Raw genomic sequence first — 26,362 nt, 5'->3', positions numbered from 1 at the left:
CAACCGCTCTTGGACTGTTTCCATGCAAAAAATAGTTCACGCAGTCATTTCATATAAACTGGAGGAGAAGGGATTCACGTTCTGCTCCATGTTGCTTCGTTTGACTTTTCTCCGTTCATATCTTTGCTAACATTTTCCACCACTAAATGTCTGAGCAATAAGAACGACTTCTGCAAGTTCATTTCCGGCCCTGCAGCTTCCTACATGCCCCTCAACACAGGTATGTTTTTATTTGGTCCCCTGTGAAACTGAACCAGACGAAACAGAAAACAAACCAAAAGTATCATTTACACTCTGATTTGTTGTTAAAGCGCCCTAAGAACGTAAGAACAATTTGAATTCAAACGTGAACTACAGACTTAAAGGGACAGTATGTCGTTATATTCTGTGATATTCTGCATATTACCTTGTATTAATATGGCGAAATAACATCAATGGTGAATCTATATACAGGGTGTGTAAAGTACACACTCGACTTTATTGGTATGTGTGAGTGGAAGATATTGGATCTCTGGTTGTCATGGAAACGTGTTAGAAGTAATAGTCAATAGCCAGTTTACCATCTCGCTTCAGCGGCCAATCAGAGGGCATGTTTATATACGGCTGACCTTGCGCGCGTGTGTGTGTGTGTGTGTGTGTGCGCGTGTGCATGTGCGTGTGTGTTTGTCTCTGTAATTAGAAAGAGCTCTGTAACCGTGACAACCGGCTAACGGAGGCTAACGGCTAATGTTAGTGTGTTGCCATGGAGACGCAGGAAGTGAGAGTTGTTGGATTTTTTATAGGCAGAAATAATTATCATCACAGTTACAGGATTGAAAGAGACTCATGGTGTTACTATTGTGATTAGCAATATTATTATCATTATTATTGTTATTATTAGTATTATTATTGTTATTATTGTTATTATTATTGTTGTTATTGTTGTTATTATTGTTATTATTATTGTTATTAGCAATATTGTTATTATTGTTATTATTGTTATTATTATTATTGTTATTAGCAATATTATTATTGTTATTATTATTGTTGTTATTATTGTTATCATCATTATTATTATTATTGTTATTATTGTTATTATTATTATTATTATTATTGTTATTATTATTATTGTTATTATTATTATTGTTATTAGCAATATTATTGTTATTAGCAATATTATTGTTATTATTATTGTTATTATTGTATTATTACTGTTATTTGTATTATTATTATTATTATTGTTATTATTATTATTATTATTGTTATTATTATTGTTATTGTTATTATCATTATTATTGTTATTAATATTATTATTGTTGTTATTATTATTGTTATTATTATTATTGTTATTATTATTATTGTTATTATTGTTATTAGCAATATTATTGTTATTATTGTTGTTGTTATTATATTATTGTTATTATTATTATTGTTATTATTATTATTGTTATTATTATTGTTATTATTATTATTATTGTTGTTATTATTGTTATTGTTATTATTATGATTGTTGTTGATATTAGTATTATTGTTATTGTTGTTGTTATTATTATTATTCCTGCAAACTAAACAACCCTTTCTTCAGACTGACCTGGCGGTTTCCTGGTTTATTTATTGGTTTATTTGAGCATCAGACGTTACAGTGAAACTTCAGATTTCAGTCTGTGAATTCAACATCTGACATTTTATCATCTTACAAAGTGTAATGTGATCAAACTGTTATTAATATTTCCACATCCAGCAATAAGCAGAAACTCCATCTCATCGCCCATCCACACACATTTAGGTTTCACCACTGCACCTTGGGCTGTGTACCAGAAAGATGTTAAATAAATATGAAATATGCTCCTATTGTCACAATATTAATATTATAAGGGGAGAATAGTATCCGTGTAGAGTTATACATTACAGAGCTCTTTAACGTGTGTGTTCTGTGTCTTCATGTGAAGCCCTCGAGTCAGAGATGAAATGTTGTGACTGGTGTGTGCCGGGCTGCAGCGTGAGAAGAGCTGAGTGGAGGGAAATAAATTATATTTAAGAGAAGACCTCCAACATGCAGCTCCTCTCAGACTGATGTCTGTGCTCAGAGAGAATCTGTGAGAACCGAAAACACTGAGGTTCTCTGAGAGGAACCACAGACTGAGAGACTGCCGTTGCTTGGTGTGTGTGTGTGTATGAAATATGAGAGTAAGTAAACACACACACACTGAGCTCAGTGTTTCAGTGTTTTTACTAAAATCCTCCTTCAGCTGCCCATACTGCCTCCATTCACACACTCTGACTCTCATTCGTCCACTTTAGTGTTTATTTTGGCAGCTATTTTTATTATTCAGCCTTCGTCCTGTGTCAAATGTGCTTGTTTATTTTATCATATTTAGTCGACCGTGTTCATTTTTTTTGTCAAGTTTATGTTGACAGTGAAAGTCAAATTCATGAATATTTGAAAAAGAAACTTGAATATTCTCTGAGACTGTAAAATCTTAAATTTACGAGACAAATACTTTGATATTCTCTGAGTTTAAAGTAAATTTACTAGAAAAGTATTCTCTGAGATTAAAAAGGTAAATCTACGAGAAGAAACGCCGCGGGCAAACAATGAAGGCAACACATACACACGTTGGTGAGGAGGTGTAGGGAACATGGAGATATCTTCTTTCAATAATTTGTCCTGGGAGCCTGTAAGTCAAAGCCATGGGTGCATTAACACACATACACACACACACACACACACCCGCACACGCACAAACATACAGATAACAATACAGAGAGAGCTGATATCAGCACACACTCTGAAAAAAATGTTAGTGAAGCAGAAACACACTAACAACACACACACACACACACACACACACACACACACACACACACACACACACACACACACACACACACACAGACTAAACACACACACACAGTTAGTGTGTAGATAAGAGGATGATAAGCAGGAAGTGGGATTAGTGAAACAGCAGGAGAGACAGTGAGACTGACACTGAACAGAACACACACACATGTACACACACAATAACACACACACAGTTTAAGTCCAGCAGCGCTCCTCAGCAGGAGCTGCAGCGTTTGATGTGAAGCTGACAGTTTTCATTCAAACATGTGAAACCTTAAGTGTGTGTGTGCGTGTGTGTGTCAGAGTATTGATCCGACTGATTGATCAGCTCTCTGTGGATCTGTGTGTGTCTCTGATGATCGATATTCTCAGACGAAGGATTAAACTCTGTTCAGGTTTAACGAAACTCCAGACGATCAGCTCTGTAGCCTCAGGACGCACGCGCACACACACACACACACACACACACACACACACACACACACACACACACACACACACACACACACACACACACACACACACACACACACACACACTCCCCTACCATCTATTTATTATTCATCATCTTCTTATTAATTTAAAAATGTAAAAATCACAAAGAGAAGTCGACTCCTAATTATAAAGAGAAGATCTTGAGGTTTGAAACGAGACTAAAAGTCTGTGATATTAGAATTATGTATGTTTAATTTCTACATTTTTACATCTGGACACAAATGTTTTTAACTGACACCCAGTCCGTTTACCTGAGACCTGGTTACCTGCTTATAAATGTAGGAAAGTCCTGAGACACAAGAAGAGTTCAGATTCTCAGAGTAACATTTGGTGCAAAATTGTCCTTTTTCTACGCAAATGAGCCTCATTGCAAAAACAGTCCTGTTGACAAGGACCAGCACTACTAGACACGCCGTTACAGGGACATCATTAGTGTGTCGGAGGGAGCTGAAACACATTTATAAGAGGAGTCACGGCCATATCGTTTTTTGATTTAGGTGAGAAAATGTTGTATTCGTCGATACAGGCTGGCATTGTTCTGTGTTCTTGGAGCAAAGGCAAACATTTATACTTTGCCACATGGATAATTGCAAAAAAAAAGGGCAAATTGCACTCTTGTGAATCGGACTTTGGCACGGGGCAGATAGAGGTCGCAGGTGATGCTTAACTCATGGTGCTATCAGCGGCAGCTTTGTGAATTCACCCATCAGTGTGGAAAGAACCACATCACAGTAGATGAATAAAGCCTTGATCTGGTTCACATGGTGGACTCGTGGTGTCCCCCGTGTGTTCCTGTGTGCATTAAAGACCCATAAATATCAACAGAAGCTTTAAAGCTTTTTGTTTGTTATTAATACTTTATTATCTCTATTGTCTTCACTTTATTTCTGTCCTCCATGTTTACATCCCAGATCAGCTTCAGATCTGTGGAGCTGAATGTGACTCAGTTTGTTTCAGATGAATCGACCCTCCAGTATTTCACGAGAAGAAAAACTTTCTAAATTCTAAATTCTAGAATCATTTGGTTTATAAAACATCAAAACAGTGTTAAAAAGAGTCCAACATGGCGTCTTCAGAAGCTTTATCTGACCAACACAAAGAGATTCAGTTCACTGAGACAGAAAACAAAGAGTCTCAGTTTATCTCATCTCGTCCACTCTTTGTCTTTGATTTCTTGTCATGTCTCTTATCTCATCGTAGCTCGCACTATCTCGTCCTATCGCATCTTTTGATGGCCCCACACTGGAGCATTATTGGGCTGATTCATCCCTCACAACAGTCGCAAGGTTTTCTCGACCCATGCTGAACAGATTACCTGTAGTTTGACAGGTTTACACACAGAATCCTAATGTTACCGACTGGATTGGAGTCTCCCCGATTTCCTGAAATCCTGCAGGTGAAAGGAACAGCGATGCAATATTGAGCAGTAACCTCCAACAGCCAATGAGAGCGTAACTTTTACTTTACCTATCTCAGTTATTCCAAAAAGAAGCTTCAGTCTCTGAGGACGGTTTCTAAGCGGCTCCTCTCTGTTTCTCTTTTTCTTCTTTATCAATTCTTCAGCAGATGCAGTTAAACTTTAATGCAGCAGCTGATGGGGATAACAAGCGTCCACCTGAGGCGGGAGGAGTTAATCCCGCAGGGAAACCATTCTGTTATCTCACGTTTGAAGCTACTGCAGAGAAAATATTCCAAAAACCAAAAGTCCTTCTCTGTTTCATCTCTTTATAAACTGAAATCCAGATTATATTTAAAGATAAATGTGTGTCACTTGTAGAACGCTCCATTATCAAGGGAGGTGATATGATATGCTGTTCATGAGCCAGGGAGGGAGCACACCCGGGGTTTGTTCATGCAGCCAAACTTTACATATTCATTTTTGTTTATTGGCCGTTTACAACAAATGTATTTAAGTTATTACTTTGACTGACTGCTGCTGCTCCTTCACATTAAAACACTTCAACTGGGCTTTTATTGTGAAGCAACCACAGGAAACAGTGTTTCTGTCACTTATCATCTACAAAACAAGACATGTCAGTTTTAAATATCAGCCCATTTTACATATCACGGTGACATCATCCATTCCTCACTTCTTGACTTGGTCTTTAATCTACGTGTACCAAACTCTGGCCCGCAGGCCCTGTGAAGCCCGACACCTTTATTCATGCGGCCAGTGAGTTATTTTCAAAATAAAATGTAGTTGCAGTTGTGAACACCAGGTGTCACTTTTACTGAGAATATTATCAGACAGAAGTCAGCTGTTTTTATGATAAACCACACACACACACACACACACACACACACACACACACACACAGCCCTGAGTACACTCTATGCGTGTGTGTGTGTGTGTGTGTGTGTAGTTTCACTTATAAATCCAGACACACCGACGTCACCACAGAGCTCAATGAAAACAGTTATTAAGCTATTAGGGTTTATTAAAGGGTAGCGTGTGTGTGTGTGTGTGTGTGTGTGTGTGTGTGTGTGTGTGTGTGTGTGTGTGTGTTTTCTCTCAACCTCAACAAACTGCATTAGTCTGACAGGTTTATAGAATAAATGATGCACAAACATTCAGTTCAAGTGGCAACAAACAACTTTTCCAACTGTTTCCAAATGGTATTATTGTTGGCATCGCTGTCGCAAAGACAACCAGATCGCTTTCCGTTTTCCTCAGAGCTACCAAAACACCACTACTGGAGTAACTGCAAAGGATTTACATTAATACTCTTTGGTAAATGGGCAAAGCTACCGATCGCGATATCCTCTTTCTGTTTTAGTTGCGTGTGCAATGGTTGACGCGCTTCCTTTGTGCTGTAAATCCAGCCTGCAGATTGTACCCAGTGGCAGACAGAATTGCTTCGTGAAAGCAAGGTTTATGGGAACCAATCATAATGCCAATGATGTCATTATTCTATAACCATTACATTGTGCAATCAACATTTACTTCATAATGATAAGCAAAAGCAATCTATTGCCACTTTAATACAAAAACTCAGCCGACTTATCTTCAGACCTGCTGTGATTTCTCCTCCATCACCAGGTATCACCAACAATGACCTCCGTTGTCATGGCAACAAATCTTGTCCTCACACATTTTCTTCAGGTTTATGATGGTTTACAGGAAACTGAAGTGAACAGCTTTTTATAGCTTCACATTCAACAAACTTTAACAGGTTTTTGTTTGTTTCCAGCTCAGTGGCCTCTTTGATCCAGTCGGCTCTTCTGATTGGTCGATAGGTGAGAAGCTGATTAACTTTCTCAGCAGATTAACGTGAGTGTTAAAGAGTCAGATTAGAACAAATTTTTCTCTTGAAATCAAGAAACGGAAGTCATTGAAGCTATAGTCAGACAGGCAGCTTGCCCCCCTCTGCTATCTAGATTTTAAACTAAAACTCAGATTTTAAATCATATTTATGTATTTAGGAAGACACAGATTAAGACTTTCACATTAAAATAAAATCAGATTAGTGGTCCCAGCAGCAGGTGACGCTGCCCTCAGCTCCTCAGTCAACCTCATTAACGCTTAATACATGAAAGACTCACTAAAGAGGCTGAAATGACCCAAAAACCACACAGAGACACATTAATACACCGTTTGTTCAGATGCTGGTTTATATACAGAGAACAATAAAGATTAAGTCACGTGATGTGGATTTACTGTAAACACTACATTACATTATTATTAGATATACTGTAGATAGTATTATATTGTTTGTACGTCACAACTGGATATGACTCAACATATTTTTATTGTTTTTATTTATTCTGAACAAACTTTATTAGTAAGAAATAAAAAAAACATCTTATTTATAATTTATAATATTGATTTGAAATGTATTCAAACAAAAATATTCAAACCTGGAGAAGATGTCACTGAAGCTTTGATGAGAAATATTTAAAACGTTGTGTTTCATATTATATTGAATTTTAATTCTGTAAAAGACGAACATTATGTTCAAATCCTTTTATTTTGAAACATGTGTAAAAACTCAGCAGTGTACAAATATTTCACAGTATATTTTATATAAATACTTGTAAATGCACACATGAAATGACACATCCGAGTTTGACAAACAGTTAATAAATATGATTTATGTTGAACAGAAGCTGAGAGCAGAGGGCTTTAGGACCTGACGGAGGACTCAGAGAGCATCAAGTTCACACAAATCAACACAATCAGACAGGAAGTTGTGTCAATGTGCCCTCCTAAATAAAGCTACTAAAGACATGTTGGACTGTAATCTCTTTGTCTAAGAAAAGGCTTAACTTGTTGGGTTAAACCAGGGTTTCTTAACTTAATTGTTGATCATATTGTGTGTTAATTATCTGCAAAGTAACTAAAGATAAATGATACATTCACTTCTGTCTTGTTTTTTTTTAGCTCTTATCTTCATGAGTTCACACAGATATTTTATTTTGAAGGTGACTAAAGGAAAGTGCGCGTGTGTTCATTGCTACTGAAGTCCACGGCTCGGTGGAGGGGGCGGGGCTTACCGGACTCCGTGCAACCGTGAAGCTGTCGGTCAGTCCGGACGGAGCTGCAGGAGGAGCGGCAGCAGCACGGAGCTCAGTCCGACTCTCTGCTTCTTTCTGACGGATCTACTCACCGCGCCTGCCTCGGAGCATGCTGGGATTTACATGGACCTTTACCTGGCTGGACCCGGGACTCATTAACCGGATTAATTTCACCTGTGTGTCTGCAGTTGGCCATTGAGACCACCGGTTGATACTGGGAGCTGCAGAGGAAAGCAGTCTGGGGATTTGAGTCTGGATTCACTTTCTGACCCGGTCCGTGTAGCCCTTTATTCCCTGAACCAGGTCCCTATAACCCCGTTATCTACTTGGGTAACTGAACCAGGTGATTCCTCTCAGTTTATCTGACTCTGCTGCCTCATCTGCTGCAGAGCGTCTTCCCGCACCATGCTGTTCAGGTCCTGCATGTACTCCGGACCCTGATGCTGCAGAGACCCTAAACTCACACTGGAGAATCTGACGGAGGAGATGCCGCTGTCCGCGCCCTCCAGGCGGGACAGAGCCGCGGCTGACGCGGAGGCGGCGGAGCGGCAGCGCTCGGTGCGGGAGCGGCTAGAGGCCACCGTGTCCGGGCTCGAGGAGCTGGAGTACCTGCGGCAGCGGCAGGCGGTGCTGGTCCGGACTGCGCTGGAGCTCCGAGAAGGGAAGGAGAAGGACGAGGAGCGGCAGAGGGAGGCTCAGCTAAATTCCGAGGAGAAGCTCCTGGAGGAGAACATCCTGCTGCTCAGGAAACAGCTGGTAGGTCCTGACCTGTCTGCCTCGTGACCTCTGACCTCTATGAACACAGTCTGGGTCGGAATGACTCAGGTGTGAGGTCAGGGGTGAAGGTGGGGTCTGTCTCTCTTTTTTATATAGATATATAGATATAGATGGATATATAGAATATAGAAATAGATGATATGATAAATAGACAGACTGCAGAAACTTGACCTATAATATATATAATTCTCATTTTTTTTATAGCACCTTTCATACAAGAAATGGGCCAAACGGTACTTTACAATTAGTGAAAAGCCCCACATAGTACCGTTATGTTTGAGATAAGTCAGACAACACTGGGCAACTCATATAAAAAACGATCAATCTCGATTGATATATAGCACTACAGGTAAATATAAAGTTTTGATTTTTGGTGTGAACTGTCCCTTTAACACCTCATCCTCAGGAAGACCGTGAGGTTTGGTGAAAAGCACCTTTTAAAATATTCTGGTTCAAAGGTGAAGAATGAATTTCTTTGCACACATTTATAAATGTTGTTAATATTTGTAATCGGTGAAGAAAAATCTTCATGAGAAGCTAAAAGATTTGTTTCAGCAATAAATAAACAGAGGAAACAGTTCTGGACCAGAACCAGAACCAGGAATTCAAATTAAAGTAAAAAATATTATAGTCATAAAAAAAGTGAAGGATCCAGAATAAATCCCTGAGGAACTCCTCCAACACGTTTGGACATATTTTAAAGATGCTTTTGTAATCTATTGTACATAAACCAAAATTGTAATCTGAAAATAAATAATACAAAATATTATATATTTTACATAATGCTGCAATTATATTATATAAAGTGTTGATGTTCCGACGTCACATGAATTTTCCCAGTCGGGAACACATTTTTCCGATTTATACCGACACCACATGAATGCATCACAAATGCAGTGAAACTTTGTTTGTGTATTCATCCGTAATTTGGATCCGCTCCTAAAGTTTAATGGGTTCTTCCTTAGCGGAGGTAATTACTGTTGATGGAGTCATATTCAGTCTGTTATTCTTATTTATGTGTTTATTAGAGTTCATCTGCGTCTTTAATGTGAGATAATAACCTATGTCTATGATGATGTCATGGATGATGTGTTATGTCTGTGTTGGTGGGGGGTGGGGGGGGTATGTTTGACCAGAATTGACTCCACTGGTTCGGACACCACCCCCCACAGAGAAGGAGTTTCAGTATTTCCAGGTTTAAGATATTAAACCAGTGTGTGTGTTTTCAATTAAAGAGGCGTGATTAGTTGATGTGGCCTGAAGCGCGCGCACACACACACACACACACACACACACACACACACACACACACACACACACACACACACACACACACACACACACACACACACACACACACACACACACACACACAGCAGAACGGTTGAGCTTCTTTTACAGACAGATCCTCAGTGTGAACCCTTCCTCTCGCTGCCGTCAGATTTAAACACGGTAACAGTGAAGCAGAGATGTTTTTGTTGATCTCAGATGAAGTCGTCTACGTGAAGCTTCGACTTCTTTATTGTCATATGCACAACAATTTCAGAGAAGCAGTCAATAGATCTCAGGCTCCCTCCTGTATATATTAATTATATATATATATATATATATATATATATATATATATATATATATGCATTGAATATAAATGACTATTGTATGTATTTATATATTTGTATATAAATAGACTCATACATGAGGGACGTCGACCTATTTAAAACTAATTTCTACTTAAAGGACAGGGACTACTTTGTGTCTTTAGGTCAACTTCATTATTTTTAATGAGTTAATCCATCCATCTGCTTTCTGCTCCTTAAACAGGTCACATTAATGATGTTGTGATGAGTTATTGTTAAACAGCTGCGATGTACTGAAAACATTTTGATCTAAAAATAATTGTAGGTCACATCGTCTCTGCTGGTTTTCCATCATATTATAATACTTTGGCCGCTTTCAAAGGCTTTTTTGTCAGATGCTCAACAGCTACAGCGTAATCTTAAATCCCAGGATCCTCTAACAATGCAACAAAGTTTACTTTAGACATAATAAAAGAAATTAAGAAATAGAATAGTGCAATAAATGAGTGCAAGAGACATAATTGTGCAAGTAAAATGCAGGAATAAGTAACATATATACATATGAAACGGAAGAATGTAAAATTAAAGACTGGAATACATTTGATGGTGAAACCTGGTATTAATTTGTATTCTGTATATTAAAACTTGGTAAAGCTGCAGAAACCAGGTTTAAGAGTTCAGATTACTGGAGAAAGTTGAGTGTAATCTGATTACTGAAGAGCAGACTGTGGGTTGTTTGTCGTCTGATAGAAGAAGAAGAGATTTACTTGTGGTTACAGGTGTTGGACTGTGAGTGCAGATCTTCACGTGTGAACAGCGTCTTCAGTCTCAGATCTTTGTGACAAATGTTTGTGTACGTCCAGACTTGACGTGATGTTTGATGGCTGGTCAGCTGACTGTCAGCTGTCGTCCGTGCTGCGTTCAAGTGCAACTTTTAACACGTCAGGCCAGCGACACGTCGGTGTGTCGGTGTGAGAGCTTTGAAGTGGAGTCGGTGTGAAGTCAAACCGCAGAGAGGAGCTTCAGTCAGGAGGCTGGAGATGTTTAATATTTACTTTTCAAACGGTCACATCCACATCTTCCAATGCTCTTTTATGTTCCTGTGAAAAAGGAAACAGTCGTGGTGTTTACTAGTGATCGACAGCTGTTTTTGCTTTGAATGTTAACCTTTAGACGACTTCAGCTGTTATTTTGAGATGTTTGGTGTTGATTAGAGTCTCAGTGTTTCTGGTTTGTGTTTTTGAAGACAGAACATTTGATCTCTGTTCTGTCTTCTTCTTTGAGGACGGAGTCGTGTGCTTTCTTGATCTGTTTCGTATGTTGGTTTCTGGACTCTGTCCGTCCCGCAGCTGCAGCTCTAAACTTGAATCTGGATCAGATTAGCTGCCCCCCCGCCCCCGTCTGTAAGCAGTAACAAATGGAGATTCCTGCGAACTGCTGGAAACTCTGCAGATCAACTTTCAGCTCTGTGACGAAGCAGCTGAGACACAAACATAGTCTGAGAATTCACTCACGGTAAACTGCCTGCAGGAAGCTCAGGAGACCGGGTCTGGTCCTGGCAAAGGTCTGTGCTGGACTTTAAACCTGGTCTGCCATTCAGTGCAATTCATTAGTAATATTTATATACATCAGTTTCCTAGAGACCAGCAGACTCCGTACAGAGAACGCAGAACAACTCATGATGCGTTCAGTATCTAGAGACAAAGTTGTTGACTCGTTTGCTTTATTTAAACATCGTGACGATGAATCCTCTCAGTGTTCAGGACTGAAGTCTGATGGTTTAAAACTTTATAATAATCTGTAGATGACAACAGTTTGTGTGTCTCTGGTAGAGAATGATCAGATGAATCTTCACGGAGCTCATTGCTTATCTGTCCGCCCACACTGTTCTGTGTTTCCCTCTGGAGTTGATGGAGACAAATACTGAGCTAACAGAGACTGATCCAGATATCCAGAATGTGAAATGTGGGTGGTTTAAACAAACTGTTTATAGATCTCTGACCTTGTATTGGACGGTCAGAGGTCAAAGGTCAGGGCTCGGGCTGCCGATGGCATTGTGCTGAATAAATGGACTCAGGTTGGAGACAGGAAGTTTGTGTGTGTGTGACATCACTTCCTGCCGTGGCTCGGCTGTCAGCTGGTTGACGGGACAAACAGCTGGAGGAGCGTCGCTGTGTGTTTGAACATGCTGCTCATACCAAAGAGACCATCTGACCCCTGGTTCTCATGGGGAAGAAACTGGGACCTTGTACTGGTGCTAAGTTAGTAGAAGGCACTATTGACTTTGTCTTCTTTGGATGCAGGAAATTCCCGCACACACTTATCACCTCCTGCGTTGATTCCTTTAAAAAGAGTCGATGTTTCACTCAGAAGGATATTTGTCAGGATATGTCGACAATCAAAAGTGAGCAACTACAGCCCATAATTGCATGATAGTCAACAGCTGTGTTGGAGGTGTGTCCACATGCAAAACAACGGTTCAAAGGGCTCAATAAATCAAATGATTCAAATGGAAAAATAGCAGGACATTGAGAGTGCCTAGGATATGGTCAGTGTCCCAATGAGAAGTGATAAGTGTGTGTGTGTGGGAAATGACTTTTTTCTTTCCCTTTCTGATGCCTCTTTGAGGTCTTCTGGGGGTCATGTGGTCACAGCTCTGAGATCAGTCTGTAACTGATCAGTTATTGATGAGATGTTTGTTTGAAAGAGGATCAGCAGCTCTCTGCAGCTCTCTGCAGCTCCGTCTCAGGAATGCAGCACATGATTGCATTACCCGCATGCTGTGTGTGTGTGTGTGTGTGTGTGTGTGTGTGTGTGTGTGTGTGTGTGTGTGTGTGTGTGTGTGTGTGTGTGTGTGTGTGTGTGTGTGTGTGTGTGTGTGTGTGTGTGTGTGTGTGTGTGTGTGTGTGTGTGTGTCCTAAAATAAGCAGCGTTGTGTCAGCGAGTCATCAGTTTTGCAGAGTTTTTAAAGGAGCATACCGTCCACATGTTTATATATATATATATTGGACATTTAGAGGCAATGCAACAGGATGTAAACACAACTTTGACATTGTATCGCCTTATAAAGATCATGTTAGTTGCTTGCATACATATTTTTCATGTTAAGCAGTTACACTACATGTAATTACCATCTTTTATTAGATATTAGCCTTTGTTCTGCTCGTATGTGAGAATTTCCACTTTCATCCACTCATCCAAAAGATTCCTCAGTTTTAGTGATACAGGCAGTTGTTGTTTGATAATGTGAAGCCTGTTATCAGCTGTCGGTGGATCAGTCTGTCAACATTTACCAGTAGCCGCTTCTGTCCCTGCCTGCTCTGTCTGTTGGCAGCTCTCCAGATAAAATCACATACCGCACATGTCAGTGATAATTGTAAGCCAAGAATATACAGAGTGTCCCACAGGGAGGGTCTCAAAATATCTTAGCTCTCAGCGGATGGACAACATAACTTAAGCTTAAAGCTTCCTAAACTCTAACTGTAATGGATTTTCTCTCTGCAGGATCATTTGAATAGAAAACAAATTCATTAATGATCAGCACGGATGAAATGATGTGAGAAGTCACAAGAATGGTCCTTTAAAAACAGTCAAAGCAGATCTGAGAGTTTCTGTTCCAACAAAGTTTGTGTGGGATGATGAAGCTGCTCGTCATCATCATCAGTGTGTTCAGGGTTATTAGCTCCATCTGTAGTGTGGGTCCTATGACCTCAGACCTCTGGTGTCAGATACTCATCTGCAGCTCCGGGCTCAAAGCAAAGAGAGCAGCCAGATGTTCAGAGAGGAAAAAAGAAGAAACATGTCTAAGAGCAGTTTTCTGGACTCCCGTCTTGTCAGCGTTTCATTTTAAAAAGTTATCCGGGTTTCTGCGTCATCTGAGCAGCTCTGCAGTGCAGCCAGACGGCTGATGTCGAAGGGTTTGAATGATACAGCTGTGGATCGTCTGCGATCATATTTAATGATCATTGTTTGAGGAAGCCTGAGATCGAACATTGTAATAGCCAATGACTGCTTCCCTGTAATTGTTGTGCACATGATAAATATAGTACTTTAAACTCGAAGGTACAGATCACATGTTGATATCTGAGCCCAGATCTGTGTGAGCCGGCTTTCACATCCCTGGCATGCGTAAAATAAAAAAAATAAAAGGAAAGCAATGCATGCTGAACTCTCTCCAGTGCCTCCCCACGTCAAGACACACTCACATGAAAGCATTGCAATGATAAACTCACTGCTCAGCCAAGCAGCTTCAATTTAAACTGTTGTAGATTTGACTTTTCTTTAGTCTCGGTTCACCTTCTAACATCCAGGTCCTGTAACAGGAATCAGACTGTAACCAGCTGCTCAACACACAAATGCTGCATCTTTCTCTCTTCAGATCTCTGAACATGCTGTCTGTGTCAGATGTTTTCACTCCTTCATCCATGTTTACTGAAGTTATTCAACTGTAAACTAACTGTCAGCAGATCTAAGGTCTGTTCACAAACTTAAGAGCTTCAAACCGTTTGGCCTTCATTCACTTTTTATTGGTTTTAAATCAAGTGTAAACAATTCAGGTTGTTCTGGTCTCTGTCTCCGACTGTTCTAGTTTCCTCTGGTCCCCTCTGGGATCAGGACTCATTTTCATCACAAAGTGTGGAAAAGAAAATGTGGAACAGGAAGAGAGATGAACTGTATGTCTTACACAATGTCTTACTGTGTCCATCAGAACTGTCTGAGGAGGAGGGACGCTGGACTCATCACTCAGTTACAGGAGCTGGACCGACAGATTAGTGACCTGCGATTGGACACCGAGGCGTCACATGACCAGCTGGAGAATGACAGCCGACCCAGCTCAGGTACCATAAAACCTCTGAACTGAATTTAATAAATAGATTACTTGTGATTGATTCAAATGTAGCTATCAGCGGTTCATTAACACGATTTACTTATTTTATTTTATTTATTATTTTGTTATCGACCTTTTGAACAGAATAAAGAGGATTTGTGAAGAAAGTTCTAAAGTACTTTTTTTGTTTTAGGTGATAAATTATTCATTTATTGTGTTTGGAGGTCAAAGTTTGAATTGTAAAGAACTGTATCATCTGTATACAGACGAATATTTACGGTCTCTCTCTCTCTCTCTCTCTCTCTCTCTCTCTCTCTCTCTCTCTCTCTCTCTCTCTCTCTCTCTCTCTCTCTCTCTCTCTCTCTCTCTCTCTCTCAGGTTTCTATGAGTTGAGCGACGGGGCGTCCGGCTCTCTCTCTAACTCGTCTAATTCGGTCTTCAGTGAGTGTTTCTGTTCGATGGCTGAAGCTGATGGACGCCTCCTGTCTGCAGGTACAGGTCCTCTTCATCCTCTTATACCTCCTCACCTCTGATGTTTGATGTCACGTGTGGTCGTTCTTTGCTGTGTAAACACACGCACTCCCGGACTCGCGGACCCACACTTCCACTGTCACAAACGCAATCAAATTCACCCGCAAGTTTAACCTTCAAAATAAAAGTCATCCTATCAACTCAAGCAGTATATTCTATTTTGAGTTTTTATTTTATTTGGAACAGATTTGTCTGATCAGTGCTTGTGTCGGAGCATCTCAGGCCCTTCTTTTAATCTTCACCTTCAATTACTGTAAGATAAAATAAATAAACCACTTATATACTGTTTATAATATCATATTGAATCAAGTTCACCACAATAGAACAGATTATTATTGTGGCCATTAGAAGCATCTCATAGCCAATATGGCCGCTTTTCTTCGTTCCCCGAAGTGTGTGTGTGTGTGTGTGTGTGTGTGTGTGTGTGTGTGTGTGTGTGTGTGTGTGTGTGTGTGTGTGTGTGTGTGTGTGTGTGTGTGTGTGTGTGTGTGTGTGTGTGTGTGTATGTGCCTTTTTGGTCTGTTTGTTTTTTTAGTTTGGACGTGACAAAACATCTGGAAGCTGTTTCCCTGCTGAAGGCTCAAACTGTCACACCTCTGATAATACGACTCAAACACTAGCCTGCTAACACCTGCCACACACACTCACTCACTCACTCACTCACTCTCACACACACTGTCTCCTCACTCAACTGTCTGGATGTATAAAATATCTCGGCTTCAGCTCTCTGCAGGAAGATATCTTAAAATTAAGATGAGGTGATGAGGATCTACTTTCTCTGAAGACTGCTTCAGGGTTTTTGTCTGACCAGTAGTAATGAGGCTCAGTCCATACTCGGCACTCAAACATCTGTTTTGAATTATCTGATAACAAGCGTGAACACACCCAAAACGTACTGATTTGATCCTGTGTGACTGAATGCATTATCAGATTCTTCACAACAGCCCTATCTCCTAGAAAATACAGCAAATGCATTTTGAAGGAAACTTAATTATGGCTGGATTAATTTTTTTATTAACACAATGAGCAAACGTCATGTCATTTCTTAGATAGTGAAAAAGGTGTTCTTACTTCTGGAACGAACCTTAAAGTTCTAAACTTTGACTCTCCGTAGCCGAGAAATGTTACTGGCTGTCATTGATGCCCTCTCTACTAACTGACAGGTGATAAGTTACTTAGACTGTCGGTATCTCACCTCAGGAATGAACACAAAGTTAAAAAATATTAGCTTTGTTGGCTCATGTTGGATCAACATTAACCCTTGCTAATGCTTTTTATTAGTTTTGTGGTATCCGATAATGTTAACTGCTAACTGTCTCAGCTGAATTTTTCAAACTTGTGAGCCAAAATTAAATTCAACTAAATTGGGGGAAAATTGTGGTTTCTTACTCGTATATCAGTTTAATTTCATATCCAGGAACAGTGGTGAACATGGAGAGTTAACATTTCACAGCACACTGTCTCCACAGGAAAGAATTTTCCACTTACTAATGCAGCCGATCCAAACAGGGTCATTACCACATTCAACAGACCGTTTCATCAGAACTGCATTGCTAGGAAACAGCTCTGGTCAGAGTTAACTTCCTGTCAGCTGTTGACATTAGGAAACACTGCAACGAGAAACAAATTTAGATCCATTTAGAATGTTTATGTTTGAAACTGCAAAATGTTTAGCCGTGTGGTTTACAGCTGCCCTGTTCACATTCACTCCTCCTCCACCATCCAAAGACTTAAAATAACATCTGTGAATATCCTGAATCTGCAGCTGTGTCTGGCTCTGATTTATAAGGTGAAATTCTTTCTCTTTCTTCCTTCAGATGAGCTGGCCAGCTGTTTGGAGTGTGACAGTTTGGTTGGAGGACTTTGTGATGACTCGTCTTCCTCTGGTACAGTCCGCCGCTCGCTCTCGGCTCCTCACCCAGCAACCCTGGACCCCGTCTCCTTAGTGGCCGCCTGTGACTCCCAGTCTAAGTACCACTGCGACCTGGTGGCCCGGAATGGCAGTGAGGTTTTTCGCTACCCAAGCCCGCTGCATGCAGTGGCCGTCCAGAGTCCAGTCTTCCTACAGATGTTGGGTCCTAGCAGAGACGAAGGGCTTCTAAAAAGCGTTGAGGCAGGTGTTGAAGGACTCAAACCAGAGTCTTCCCCTGTTTCCGCTTCTGTTTCAGCTCCTTTCGTATCTCAGAGCTCCTCTTGGCCGGCCCCCTCTTCTTTTTCTTCCCATACTCCTTCCCTTAAGCGACTGGACAGCTACATCTACAGTCTGCTGCAGCGGAGGGCCCTGCCCGTTCGGACTAGCAGACCCAGAACCAGCATCAGCACTGACCCATCAAAGAGCATCTTGAGGCAGGCCAGCCTGTGTGTGAGGCAGGTGTCTGGGTTCGGTTTAGGGACTCTGAGGGGGTCTGAATTCAAATGCTCCTGGACGGCTGGAGGAGCATCAGCAGAAAACTCGTCTCCTCAGAGGCAGTGGTCTGTGGAAAGTAAATCTGAGGAGCAGGAAACCCAGAATGTTTTCCCTAATGGCAGTGTTGATACAATGCAAAATGGCTTCAAGATTAACAACAGTGACTTGGCAGAAAACCAGAACAGCTCTTCTCTCAGTATTGCCATCCAAAATGGCTCTTCTGTCACTAACAAGGATATTGATACAAACAGTCTGATGAAACAGAAAAGCAAAAGGTTTCTTCCTCCCTCAGCAGTGTCCACAGCTACTCTGCCTAAAGACTCCAGGGAGCTGGGTATTCCCAAAGCTAACTTCTCTCCTAAAGATTCCAAGCAGCCATGTTACTTTCCTGATCAGGAACTGCTCCTCAGATCACCACCAGTTATCAAAACATCGTCAGCTACTCCCAATAACAGCCTGAAGCCTCCCCAAGCCCTCCAGACAGAGAAGGTTGATAGGTCAGTGCCGGAGATAGCCAGTCTAGTTTTCTCACACCAGAGTCAGGATGAAGCAGGAGGAGAGAGAGGAGAAGGAGAAGGGAGTCACATGGTTAACGCAAAGTACTTTCTCGCCCAGCGGCAGAACGTCAAACTCCGCAAGGGTGGCAGCAAGAATGTCAAGACTGTTAAGGCGAAGACCACCACAACCATGAAGATGAGTCGGGCCTCTGAACACAATGAGACTACGTCAGAGAGAAGTAATAAATCCCACCACCGGTCCAGTTCTAAAAACATCCGGCTCTTGGAAGATGGAGGCTCTGTCAACATTAAGGTCTCCAAGAGGGCAGCTGGTGGCGGTGCGCATGGGGTGTCCACCTCCAGGATCAAACGCCTTCCTGCATCCATCCCAGAAGGTAGAGTTCTGGACAAACACGCCACATCAACACTAAGCAGTGTGCGGTCAGGTGCATCCAGGCACCATCACCACGGAAACCACCACCATCATGGTCACCACCACCATCATAATCACGTACGTGACCAAGTCGTGGTCATTGCCAAACCGAAGTACAAACGAAATGATTATCGCCGGTTGCGTGCGATCATGGAGGTACCGTATGACGAGGCGTTAAGGCGTGCGCAGCGGCGGCAGAAAAAGGAGTTGTTGAGCCAATCTGCAGCTAATGTGTACCTCCCCTCTGCTAAGGAAGGTGAGCAGCCCATACTCCTATGTGGCGGGAAGTGACTCTGAGTATTCAGCCGAGTGTGCATCACTCTTTCACTCCACCATCGTGGACACCAGTGAGGACGAGAAGTCCAACTACACCACAAACTGCTTTGGAGACAGTGAGTCCAGTGAGGAGGACTATGTGGAGGAGAGCGCCACCACAAGTGATACTGAAGAGAGTGGAGGAGGTGGGGCTGGAGGTGGTACCGGTGGAATGGGCAGGGGGTGGAGCAAGTTAGGGACAACTGGGGCCAGGGCAGTGGGGCAGGAAATGACTCCAGCTCAGGCGAAGGCCTTCGTCAAGATCAAGGCCTCTCACAACCTGAAGAAGAAGATCCTTAGGTTCAGGTCGGGTTCCCTCAAACTCATGACCACCGTATGAGTCGGCAGCAGGCGGAAAAACACCTTGCCAAACTGGACCAGATCTGTTGGGAGGCCTTACCCATGCAATTCTAGTGTACATAAAGATGGAAAAGCAGCCAGTGCTGTAGCAGGACAGGTGCTGCATGGTACACTTACGAGGTGGAAAAAAACACTTTTCTACACTGACATTTCAACCCTATCCAAGCCACTTTACCCTGAGGTACAACGGCAAACCAGTCATCCATCTTTGTAAAAGCATGCGTGACATTTTTCCGGACAAGAAAAACAGTTTCCCCTAACTTACTATCTCCTTCATATCATGTTTTATTCTTTAGTTTAGTATTCATGAAGTACATTTGACGCCTTCAAAAAACGGCCTTCAATGTTCATCAGTCGAGTCCATCTGAACGACCCAGTATTGTGTCATGACTGCAGGTGACAAGTTGTGACATGTGGAGGTTAGTCTCCTCTATTGCCTTCTCTTCTCGCTTGTGTATAATTCTTAAATGCTAAAAAACGAACACGGAGGAATCTTGTGGTGTATAATCGTGTTGTCCGTAACCTTGCATAGGTTCCATAAGCCACTTCATCTGCAACCAATATTATCTTATCAACATCCTGTGTCTAAATTTACCTTCATGTGGATCATGTGGGGTTTTGGTTTCCCACGCCACATACCACAGCACTGTGTTGTTCACATGGACTGTGGTTAAACACAATTAACACCAAACATCTGAAGGCGCTATATAGCGTGAACTTATAAGTTCCTATATCAAACAAATCAACATGGCTGCCCAAACAGTAAACTATATCACTTAGAGAAGTTTGCACACTTTTATAAACATTTTTAAGATTTACCTAATGTCATAAACCGGTGGTTATGTCCACATGGATCAAACTGTATCTCCGTGCAAGTTTCTGGTTCTTACAAGCAGCCGATCAAATTCCTGCATTCAGGATTTACGCAGCATTAGATGCTTTTGGGAAACTACAGTTTGTAGAGAAGTGAAGGGTTGGTTTGGAATGTTGTTTTAGCCAATCAAATTGGCTTCCTTCATTTCCTCTCTTTCCTGGCCCAACAAGTGCCTCAGCCGGCATAAACCTTGTTGACCTAAGCGGAGAAATCGAGGTCTCAGTCTGCTTCAAACCAAATGGTTGCTACGAGGTGTAGCGTGTCCACGTCTGCAGTCTAAGTCTTTCTATCTGTTGACTGTTGACACAGTATCCTCCTCCTGCTTCCCAATGCCTTCCTTGATATCTCTCTAGCAACTCATATTGCAGTGGAGAAATACTGGTTGGCTTATGGGGGTCTCCAAAAAATGGTTTTGGGGAACATGTGTGTAACTATAGAAACTGTACAAATGGGAACAACAGCATGCCACACCTCGATTTCAGAAGTTGTTGGACAGTCCAACAAGCATTGTGTTTGAAGCATACTGAGGCCTTTTGTAAGAAGTGGGGCTGTAGTCAGGTTCTTCGGAGAGTTGATTGGAAAGTTGGAAAGTTCTTCAAGTGGTTCCTCAAATGTTTCTTAAGGCCTCTCCAGAAAGTTCTTTAGAAGGTTGTCCAGAAGGTTCTTCAAATGTTCCTACATTGTGTTGAGGTTGTATCTTGCTGCAGTAATCTCCTTATTTCCTGCACTTTGAGACTTTGAGATAAACTGTCAGTGGACAGGATGGACGGTGTAACCTTATAATCTGTTATTTGTATGTAGCCTTGTTTTGTATTTATTATCACATGAACTTAGCCCTTCGTTGTAGCGCACCGACACGGCACGCCAAACGTCTGTAAATGCTTCTCTTGTTATTACACAGTCCTGATTTACGATGTTATTTTTTTGATGAAAGCTATTTAAAACCTAATATATTTGCTTATTGGATACCAGACATGGTACTGACTGAAAGCTGGTCCAGCCGCAGTTTATATAACATTTATACACTAAATCTGATGTTTCTTTCTTAACACTACCACCACTGTTGCCATGATAACCTATTTATACAGCATTTCGATGTATGGGTGAAAACCAGACCAACGTTTGTTGTTTTTTTAGTGTTTTTTATCTGTTGAGTTGAAACCTCATTGTGTGGTTTTGGGGATTAGGCCTCTCCTGCTTTCAGATCAGTGGAATGAACCTGTTTCTCCACAATGAGACCTAATGTAAGCAGATCGTTTTCTTAATTCCAAAATGTATGCCTTGGAGATACATGCAGATTTAACTGTTGTTTCAACTTCTTTAATGTCAATATCAGAATATGTTACCGGTTTTTCATCAGAACTGCTACAATGTTTAATAAAGTCACTGAAATACTATTAAAGCCTCCATTTTAGGTGATCTGGATGTCAACACCAACCAACTGAACTTGGTTTTAGCAGATACAGCCAGCTTTTCACCAACACAATGTTCAAATGTTTTTCTTTTATTGTGATTTATTTCAATTATAACTTTCATTAACAGTCCAGTTTTATGTTTGTTTCTCAAATGAGATTCTGATATTTCAGATGGGTATCAGATTGATCTCTGTGTGTCCAGTCCAGAGCAGTCCAGCATGTGGTTAGCCTAGCTTAGCACAAAGAAGCAGGAGGTAACTGCTAACCAGTATAGCTACAAAACAGCTAGCACAATCAATATTATGTTACGTGTTTTAGGTTTTTGTAGCTACATGGGTAATGTTATGGTAGCTAAAATAATAACATTAGCTACCTATTCCTATCGTCCAAGTGTCCTATGTTCTTAATGTCCGATGTTCTTGATATAAACTAACAATGTAAGAGATTTGTTAGGGTTATTTTTGCAGTTCAAATGCAAATGAATGAAGGAAGATGGACGTTTCAAATGCGGTTTAAATAGAAAAATCAGTTCAGCCACTGCGGATTTATCTGAAGAAATGGGAAAACTGTCTTGCCCACAACATTTAAGGCGTATAACATCTGTAGGCTATAAGATGTAGGTGGGTGATTTCAACATTTGACCTAGAGAAACATACTAAGAGGATATTAAGGTGGGGAACATAGGACCCTGCTTTCAGTCTTAGTACTAAGCTAGGCTAAACAGACAGATCAATCTGATATCCATCTCCTCATCTGACTCTGGGAATGGTAGTGAATAATAAAATGTCAGAGCGCTACATTTAAATTAGCAGCAGGCCCATGCCAACACTCAAGCTGGAAATTTATTTGCTTAAAGCTCTTTAAAGTCATTGTTCTTGTCTATTTTGGTCCAGAGGTTACATGTTCCAGATATAAACAGCTCCCACAAAGCTTTAAAAAGCCACAGAAAGCGTCTTTTCAGCTGTCGCGTTCCGTCTTTCTGTTGTTATAGCTATTTTGAGCTTCTGATGACTCTGGAAACACTTTATATTTAAAACTTAACAGCCAAAAACCTTCAACCAAAAGTGAAACTTGACTCCTCGTCAGCTGTTTTACACTGATCTGACTTTACTCCTGTAAATGATCATATATGCAACTGTAAATGACTGTTACTAATGTGAGTGTTTATATAATGTCTGTGTATGCCAATACTGGTGCTTAACCTTTTTATGCTTCATTAAATGTGGACTTTAACATCAGCGTTGCTTTGTTCTGGATTCATCCGTTTCCTCCGACAACCTGGAGCTCTGAGGGTTTTGTCCCAGTTGGCATCCAGTAATAACCCGTCTCCCTGCTGCTCAGCCCGATCACAAGATATTTACACTGTGTTTGTGTAATAAGCTGCTTCACACTTCCCTGACTGTGACCCCTGTATGAAATCTTTTTATCTGCATATTTCCGATCTCACTACTATTTATCCACACCAGCAGCGTAGCTCTCATGCAAACTTACATGCTGATGTTCACCATGTTCCTCATCTTAGTTTTATATTTAATCCTTTTTTGTTCATTGAGATCTGTATGAGAACATATACCGTATGTGATAAACAACCTAGACAAAGCAGGAAACACATTAAGGAAAACAATTACTTCATTCATTTTCTTTTTATTAAAAAGAGAACTCTTTAAAAATAATTCTGTGTGAGGAACGTAGTATTTAGTTGCTCTGTTTAAAGGTTCAATGTGTAATTCACATGCTCCAAATAAACAGGGGTCAGTATTTCACTTCTCAACTGAATCTAAATTCATCATCAAAACCATCAGTTATTAAAAAAACAACTTTAGTATGTTATCCTGTTTATATTTTAGTTGTAGTAGTTTGTCATATTTATTGTATTCTAAGTTTTAGAGTATTATAGTGTATTCTTTATACTGTGTACTGTATTCTACAGATATATCTCTTCTACTGTTGCACAAAATGTGCAGGGATCATAAATATAATGTTGATAAGCCTCGAGTCTGCCCGAGTCAGGCAGCTCTACGTCTTCTCCCTCTGCTCTGACTGAAGTGACTCACTATCACTTACGTTTAGCACGTTAGCATGCTAACATTAGCATAATGTGGTCTCTGTGTCTTGTTTCATTGAGTCCCATTTTGTCTAATTTTCATCTCCTGTCTCTCGTCTCTCTTTGTCTTTTGTTGCCTCTCGTTGTCTCTCGCTTCGTCTCATTATGTCTCGTTGTCTATCGTTTTTGAGTTTCCTCTTGTGTTGCCCCACGTTACATCTCGTTTTCTCTAATTGTATCTATTTGTCTCTCGTTGTCTCTCGTTGCTTTGTGTCTCTGACTGCCTCTGGTTGTGTCTCTGCGGTCTGCTGCAGTAAACATGGAGATTTTTTACATGTTTTATGATCCACTTTGTTTTCAGAGAAACGACTGTTGGCTGTAATTAGTGCGACCACAAATCTTCATGTTGATGTTCAGATAGTTCAGAGAGAGTTCACACACACACACACACACACACACACACACACACACACACACACACACACACACACACACACGCAGAGTCATGACTTTATGGATTTTAAATGTTAATTGAAGAATCTTATCTGATTCTTCTGATCTGAGACTAAAACAAACATGTGTTCGACTAACAGAGGGACAAAATGAAACTGAAGTACAGATTAATGTCTTCAGAAATCCACTTAAAATTCCCAGCATCCTTTGCTTTCAGGAGAAAAACTTCCCAGAAATTCTGTATGAAATTAAAAATTAAAAAGTACATCCAGAGAGGGAATATTAATCTGACAGATTGTTACTTCTGTCCTCAAACATTTAATTAGAAGTCAGGGAGAAAGTCACACTCCCGTTTCCATCTGTCGGTTTGTACGTGTTAATAATGAATATAAAGTAACTGACAAGGTGATGTATGGGTGCACTATACAGGAAAGTGCTGACGGTGTGTGTGTGTGTGTGTGTGTGTGTGTGTGTGTGTGTGTGTGTTCATCTCTCCTGGGTTTCATTTACATGCCGTCAACACTCAGAGGTCTTTTCAGTCGGTCTGCACACTAACACACTGTTCAGCCTCCTCATCCATTTCACTCAGACTGCTGCAGAGCCGCTGGTCAGTCTCCCCCCCCCCCCCCCCCCCCCCCGACTCCTCTCCCTCCACTCTCCACCCCACAGTATGTAGCCACGTAGCCACTTGTATGCTTGCAGCAAAATTACAGAAAAATCATGATGATGTATCAGTGATCAGACTGGTCCCTTAATGTAGCTTTACGTTTTAATTATTGCCTCTATTTTTACATTTAGATTTACATTTAGTGTTCTGTGTGTGTGTGTGTGTGTGTGTGTGTGTGTGTGTGTGTGTGTGTGTGTGTTTTTCAGGGGCCATTAGTCACCGTCTCTCTGATCATTAACATAATGAGAGTCGACAGCTGACAGATCTGCTGATAAGAACTGCATTAACCTACACACACACACACACACACACACACACACACACACACACACACACACACACACACACACACACACATAAAACAGAAATATGCAGTAAAACGAGCCTTCCTGCCTTTTCTCTCCACACAGTCGAGTTGACCAAGTTTTCATTTCTGGTTAACTGATTATGAAACCTCTATATGACCAACATAAGCAAACGAGATCATCAGCGGGAAGATCGACTATTTCAATAAAGTTTTTCTTAATGCCTGTCGCCGTGTCCGATTCATCCTGCTGTGTTATATATAAATAATAAATAGCATTTAAAAAATGTGTTGCATCTTTCTTTCACTCTCTTTACAAACAAATGCACACGCTAGATAGATCACGATTGTTCCGACACGAGGCGGTGGTGCTCATGGAAACATCACTGCTTTTGTACACAGGGGAAAACCTTGTAGTTGTTTTAATTAGAGAATATGAAGAGAGTCCTAACCACGATATTTTCGGAGGTGAGTTCAAGTTTAAATGGTCAATAATAACCCCAATTGATGTCATAGAAGCTGGAAATGTTAGAAAACCTTCGGACAGGTATCTCTTTAATGACATCATTAGAAAAAGAGTGTTAAAAGATTCAATCAGTGTTCTGTTTTCCTGAGGAACTTAAACGCAGCTGCTCTGCTCTGAAATAGTATTTTTCCTTTTTTCAGATTTTTCCATCCAAGCTGCAGTTTGGCTGCAAGAAGGACGACAGACTGACTCTGCAGGGATATACACACACACAGACACACACACACACACACACACACAAAGTAAAACACACACATACTGGATCAGGCTGTCAGCTCAGAGGGAACAGAGGAATAAATCACTGCAGTGTTACACACAGGAAACACAGAAAATCCTTGAGAGTGCCCTTTAACACACACACACATACACACAGCTGCAGCTGAGTGTGAAGGGCAGCAGGGATTTACTGTATCTGAAGGTGTTGAAGGAGGCGAGCAAATGGTTGCAGTGTTTGTACGTGTGTGTGTGTGTGTGTGTGTGTGTGTGTGTGTGTGTGTGTGTTTCAGTATTTTCAGCTTTAACA

At 40.9% G+C, this 26,362-nt stretch overlaps 1 protein-coding gene across 1 annotated transcript; it reads left to right on the top strand.

Moving 5' to 3' along the window:
• The first annotated feature begins 7,847 nt into the window (after nucleotides 1–7,847).
• dact1 (dishevelled-binding antagonist of beta-catenin 1) lies at nucleotides 7,848–23,083 on the top strand. Its single transcript, XM_029460602.1, is given in 5 exon segments — nucleotides 7,848–8,587; nucleotides 14,894–15,023; nucleotides 15,392–15,505; nucleotides 17,362–19,136; nucleotides 19,138–23,083. Coding segments are annotated over 5 exon segments (2,688 nt in total). The 5' UTR covers nucleotides 7,848–8,317; the 3' UTR covers nucleotides 19,537–23,083.
• Nucleotides 23,084–26,362: the final 3,279 nt, after the last annotated feature.

Source organism: Cottoperca gobio, chromosome 22 (genome assembly GCF_900634415.1).
Source record: "Cottoperca gobio chromosome 22, fCotGob3.1, whole genome shotgun sequence".
Taxonomy (NCBI): domain Eukaryota; kingdom Metazoa; phylum Chordata; class Actinopteri; order Perciformes; family Bovichtidae; genus Cottoperca; species Cottoperca gobio.
This window is presented reverse-complemented; position numbering and strand designations above follow the sequence as displayed.